The 6,356-nt window shown below is 35.2% G+C and overlaps 1 protein-coding gene across 1 annotated transcript; it reads left to right on the plus strand.

The window, feature by feature from the left end:
• Positions 1 to 2,533: 2,533 nt before the first annotated feature.
• LOC115451331 (transmembrane protein 267) lies at positions 2,534 to 4,536 on the plus strand. The gene is made up of 2 exons (XM_030179618.2): positions 2,534 to 3,021; positions 3,520 to 4,536. The coding sequence occupies exons 1-2, from the start codon at positions 2,740 to 2,742 to the stop codon at positions 3,844 to 3,846; spliced, it is 609 nt and encodes a 202-aa protein (XP_030035478.2). The 5' UTR covers positions 2,534 to 2,739; the 3' UTR covers positions 3,847 to 4,536.
• Positions 4,537 to 6,356: the final 1,820 nt, after the last annotated feature.

Genomic DNA, 6,356 nt, shown 5'->3' on the forward strand with positions numbered 1-6,356 from the left:
CAATAGGGGACCGGCCTATGCTTGATTTTGTACATTATTCTATATGTAATGGTTAATAATACGAAAAAGAAGCACTCTTGCGAAAACTGCATCACAATTGGTTAAAAAATGAGCGAGTAATTCATATTTAAAATGTTGTAATGTGCAGAAGTGGGCGCGATGTGGGAATATCGCTTCATCTCTATTTTTCGCACGCGTCGTAATTCCCGATGACGTCACATGGGGATATTTCGTCTCTTTTCTGTTTCTTGTTAATTACCCCTTCCACCGAAATTCAAAGACTTATAACTTGTTGATTTTTTACCGGATTTTAATAATTCCTTCTGTGTTATAATTTATATTATGTAAATATTTGATAATAGTAAAGAACAAAAATGAGTCCGGTACCCTATTCTTGTGCGCTCTGTCTCCACTGCGAATGCACGCCAACGGGGGCACATTTGTCGCTCTAGGCACACAGTTCAGTGTGTATACCTCATGGTTGTACACATTGAGGCCTATGAGAGCTCGCGAACATTTCGTTTTCTCCCCTCCGCCTATCCTAAAAGGTTTCTATCCTTTCCCCGAAATTACCTCCCATCTCTCCTACAGGCTTCTACAGTCGCTGAGCCAAGGGATTCTAATATCCCGTTCGCAGGGTTGATGGCCTAGTTGGGTGTGGAACGGACTGCCGAGACGAATGTCCGTAGGTTCAAATCCCAAGGGCAAACACCTCTGACTTTTCTCAAAAAAATATGTGTGTATTCTTTGTGAATTGTAGCTTGCTTTAACGGTAAAGGAAAACACCGCGAGGAAACCTGCATACCTGAGAGATTCTCTAGTAGGAATTTTCGAGGCTGTGTGAAGTCTACTTATCAGCCAGCATGGTGGACTAAGGCCTAATCCCTCTCAGTAGTAGAGGAGGCCCGTGCCCAACAGTGGGACAGTATATAATACAGGGCTGATATTATTCGCAGGGTTGACTAACGCCTATACAACAAAAAAATAAAATCCGTATGTTATCAATTGTTGTTTATATGCATCGTTACATCTTATCTTAAGGTGTGGTTTTATCACATATTTAAGTATTTGTATTTCGTGTATTATTAATATTTTTTTCGCTGGAGTGATCAGATTTTGTAGATACATATTGGCTGTACGTATGGGTCTAGCTTGTGGGAGGCAAATTATTTTGATACATTTACGTTTTTAAAGATTAAATTGTAATATTTAATAGTATTATCATGTACTAGCTAACTCGACAGACGTTGTCCCGTCTTAACTATGAATTTGCAGCGCGCATTCTGTCAATCGCTGACAGTTATTTCAAACAATTGACAGTTATATAAAATTAATATTTTCGTTAAGTAATTTTTCTTAAATTTTCTAATGTTCCGCTCAACTTCCTTAATTTTTTCTTTCATAAGAACCTTCTCCTGACAATAATTAATACAACAAAAAAGGAATTAACGAAATTGTTCCACCCTCACGCGTGATGCGATGACCAAGGGAAATAGAGATTCATTTTTATGTATATTGATTATCACGTATTAAATTATAGCGTCGTATTATTTTAAGATATTTTTATTTACTTATAACTGTTGAGCAAGGGCGCCACTACCGTTGGGCCAGGCGCTGCAGAGTATGGAGACCTCCAAGGCTCCCTAGACTCTGACCGAAGCGACGACTCGTTCTCAAAAGCAGTGGACTCGCTGAGTAACCAAGGGCCCAAGGGCAAATTTGAGCGGACTGCTAATTTGATATTTCGTCGGTTTACTGCAAGAACTCATTAAAACAAATACAAAAGTATGAATTAAGCCACTTTTAGTTTTAGTTATATTATTTTCCCTATATCATCTTAAATATAATTATCACCTTAGATACAATTTTTATTCTTAAAATCAAGTGAGTATGTTAAACATTATATCTTATCAGAGCGTTATAAACTGTACTTGATGATTTTTTTGCCGTTAGTGAATTTTTGCAGTAAACTGACGATTTGTTTGGTAGAAGCATGGTATTATTGAGCTATTCAACATATGAACGAATACTCAAAAGTCAAACTTAAAAGTTTTAAATTATTAGCGCCTTTTTGAAAGCTATGTCTACACAAACGCATTATGAACGAACCTGTCAACTGTTTTATATCTAAGGGAACATAAAGATAATGTACGAACAATAGGGGTTTAGCTCAACCATTTATAATTGAAGTAAGTAGATAGATATTATATCAGCTTAGCCTTTCTTACACAGAGCCAAGCATTGCAATAAAATTTAATTTAAAAGTCAATTAATTTTGACAGGTTTGAGATGAGCAGTTGGGAAGGTTGGTCTGATGGTTGGTGTGTCTGAATGCTCTGTTATATTTGTGTTCTGAAACTATATTACAATAGTTTTGTTTATAAAAATAAATTAAGTTAATACTTATCTTTTGACATTATTTCATTGATTTAATTATCTATAGTAACCTCATAGTTGTGTAAACAAAACAATATTGACGGAATATTACTGTAATTCGATAATAATTAAATCTTGTTGGTGATGTCACTAAAGTTTCAAAACGCAACCCACAAGCAAACTTCAAATGTGCTGTCATAAAACAAGGAAAATCAACAAGTATATATTTATAAACAATATCAATAAATAAAAACAATACACCATGCCGCAGCCATAACTCCGTCACTATCACCAAACATAACAATTAAACATTAAAATAATGTGTTTTTACCTCACTACTTAGTTCCGGAAAAGTTCAATAAAATGAAGACCAGTGCCGCCTTTCTCACTTCACTGTTAATAACTACAGCAATATTCGGAGATTATGTCGTATTTAACTCTAAATACTCGAATTCTCAAGTGTTTCGCGCGTTTTCTGACACTTTTGTTCATGGAATATTGGGCGGCTTATCGTCTGTGGTGTTCTTTAATTATGACAATAGTTTGAATTTTCACTCGTATATTACTTACATTATATTCTGCACTGTTGTGTCTTCGTTGATCGATATTGATCATGTCATCGCCGCTTGGTCTTTGCAGTGGAAGGTGAGCTTGTAATGAACAATTTTGTTCTTTGTTTTTTTTTTTTATTTCTTTTTTTATTTTAGAGGCTTTTGGTGACATTTCATCATGCCAGCTCCATCGTATCCTAAATATTATATTCTTGTCCTAAATTATAAATTAAATAAAATATAACTATAATGGCTTCGGATAAGGGTTTTGACAAGGATGTTGACTGCTGTGGGGTAATCTCTCCTCAGTCGACATTCTATTGGACCCCACTTTTACCATAAGGGGCAGTGAGACAAACAATAAAAAAAATTATAAGGAAACATTATCACAAACTTCCATTAATAATATCAGTAACATTTATATGTATAATATTGTATTGTAACTTTTAGTTTACGGATGAACAACACCTCAGTCCCCCCCGTGACCATGAAGGCTGTAAAGTCTTCGAAACGTCAGGAGAAAAAAAATTCCAAAAAACCGCAATGGAATCCGGAAAATTAGTTTAATTTCAATGTATATTTTTTGTTACAGGATATAACCAATGCAAAACAACGGGGCATATTCCATGCCACAACATTTTGGCTGATCGTAGTCTTAATCCTCACTCTATACGGCTATGTTATAAAAAAACAAAGCTTATATACTCTCAGTGCAATTCTTCTGGTATCTGCGTTAAGTCATCATCTCAGAGATGCAAATAGAAGAGGTATATGGATGCCTCCACTTGGATCGACTCCTCCATTAAATAAATTGATTTATATTACGTTATTAGGTATATGTCCTCATATATTAGCATATGTATACCAACATACTAAATTTAGGTTTTATAAGCATGTGTATCAAGATTTTGTTGTTTGAAAATATTATTGTATAATCATATATATTTCGTCCTTTTGAGATTATGGGCTTTCTTCAAAGTACAGCTTTGATAGCCATATAGCACACTCTTAACAAAACAATGACATATTTCAAAATTGTTATTTTTTGGCAGTCGTCGGAAAACTGATTTCAGTGTGCGGCCTTTTATTTTTCCCTTTTTATTCATGCTATAGGTTGAATTTTTTACCTATCTTTAATAAGCTTAATTTTATAGCAACTTAAAAAAAAAGTTAGCGAACAAAAATTAGTTTTCCGACTGCCACAAATTAACAATTTTGAAATAGGTCATTATTTTATTAAAATAATGCTAAAAAAACTTTAGTACCTAGTAACTGGCAAGTGGCTATTGCCATTGTCGATCAGAGTTGGATTTATACAATTTAATTAAGTACTATGGATGAAGAATATGGGCAAGACACAGAAAATACACAAAACGCAGACGCAGAATTCTCAAGTAGAATGGAGTCAACAAAACACTCCGGGACATTTTCCAAATATTTGGGGAAGATTGTATTTAACGAAGGCATCCTTAAGAGTGTGATAAGTAAAAGAGGCAATAACCAACTATTACCTTAATGACTGTTAAAGCTGTTTTTAGGATGGTTTGAATTCACATAGTTAATGTAACTTGTTCGGTATTATATAAAGCTATTTAAATCACATACTGCATAGATTATTATAACAATGATTAATAGCACTATGTTCATTTTTTGCAAAGACCATACCCACTGGCGGTAAACATATTGATTTCTTATGTTTACACGAAAGTTAGACATTAAAATTAAACTATTTTTTGGATTATATATTAAAGCCGCGATAAAATCCGAAAAATATTTTAATAGTAACCAAATTCATCGATAGATAGCCAAACTTCACGGATAAGGTATTCTTATCTAACTTAATTTATGCATAAACACCAAAAGTAAGCATTTTAATTGTTTGTAATCTAAGAGTTAGATATACAGTCTTACTTATAAACTTGTTTTAGCGTGCGGTGGTTAAGAATTTCTTAAATAGCTGTCAAAAACATCACCGGTTCCTAGTTTAAACTTAAGAGGCAAAATGGCGGGTTTTGAGTTACAGCTGATCGAGTAAATGATTTAACTAAGCATAGCTTGAAATTTTTATAAGTAAGACTGATATGCCCGTATTCATAAACGTTAGTTATCTAAAGACGGAGTATTGCTGTGATAACAAGTCTGTTCCTCAGCTTTGTTTATCTGACAGCCAACTAGATCAAATTTGTATCTCAATATTAGCCAATCATAATGGCCGGGCCCTAAGTATGTCTACGTGTACTTCGAAGGCTGCCATGCCGTCAGCACAGAAACAGACTTGTTATCACAGCTCCGTCCTTAGATAAATAACGTTTATGAATAAGGGGGTTTGTGTCTGACTATAAGTGACATTTAGAAATTATGATTATATGTAAGTAATGATCGTTGGCCTGCTATAAGTAGCCATCAAGAAAAAGAGTTGGTTGGATATAAACTATATGTATTTTATATGTTGATTATTTGTGATAATTATTTTTAAGAATAAAATATTTTGAGAACGAAGAATAAATGTGAAAGTTTATTTGTTTTTATATTGTCCAGTGGAGAAAGGTGAAATCGTTCTAATGATAATTAGATTGTACATAAAGGAAAGCAGTAGGAATCGGATGATATGGACCCTTCGCCATTGATATTGTTTTTGGTGAAGATATGCAAAAATATGCGATATACCGCCATTTTCAATAAACGGGCCGATGGCTTTTTTCGATTTATTTCAAAAACGGACCAATCACAACGCAGTATTTTTTGACATTACAAATGAGTTATATTGATTGGTCCGTTCTCAGAATCGGATTGAAGATTGAGATTGGGATCGTTCAATAAAAACTGCTGATTAATTATAATTTTTGATTGCGTTGATTTACAAGATTTTTCATAGGCAAAGAAGACCGTAGACTCGAGGATTTGATATAAGTTTCAACTTTATACCTCACGTGTTCCTTAGAAAAAGGGTCTTGAGTCTTGACAAACAGACGGTCAGTAAAGTGATCCTATAAGTATTGCTTTTGAACATTAAACCTTAAAAATATTGTTGTGTACTAGTAAATTTCATAATTGAATTCAAATTGTAGCCAGTGTAACTACTGGACATAATAATACTCAACATCTCAGATTCTCAAAAAAATATGGTCGTCTGGGGCTTGCACGGCCCATCCAGTCGCCCTCTAGATACCTCAGGTGCTGTAAAGGCCAGGGGCGGCTGCGGTCGCAGACTAGACACTTCAACGTCTGAGGAAGCCCGCAGTCGTCCCTAATGTGCCGAAGAGGGCCACCGCGGAGTTTTAGCTGGTAGGCCGTGCATAGCTTAAGCTGTATATAGGGTTAGGGACTCGGCCCGGCGGTCGCCCGAAGGTCACCATCAAATCCGGGCGGCTCAACGCCGGGCCGTAAGGCACGGTTACCCCAGCATAACCGCTCAGTCGCCCCCCCACG

The sequence above is a fragment of the Manduca sexta genome, chromosome 1 (assembly GCF_014839805.1).
Source record: "Manduca sexta isolate Smith_Timp_Sample1 chromosome 1, JHU_Msex_v1.0, whole genome shotgun sequence".
In the NCBI taxonomy this organism is placed as follows: Eukaryota; Metazoa; Arthropoda; class Insecta; order Lepidoptera; family Sphingidae; genus Manduca; species Manduca sexta.

Excerpts from the sequence above, each read along its gene's own strand:
- LOC115451331 (XM_030179618.2), top strand. The coding sequence starts at position 2,740 with ATGAAGACCAGTGCCGCCTTTCTCACTTCACTGTTAATAACTACAGCA. Across the intron at positions 3,022-3,519 it reads CTTGGTCTTTGCAGTGGAAG|GATATAACCAATGCAAAACA; the intron begins GTGAGCTTGTAA and ends TTTTTGTTACAG.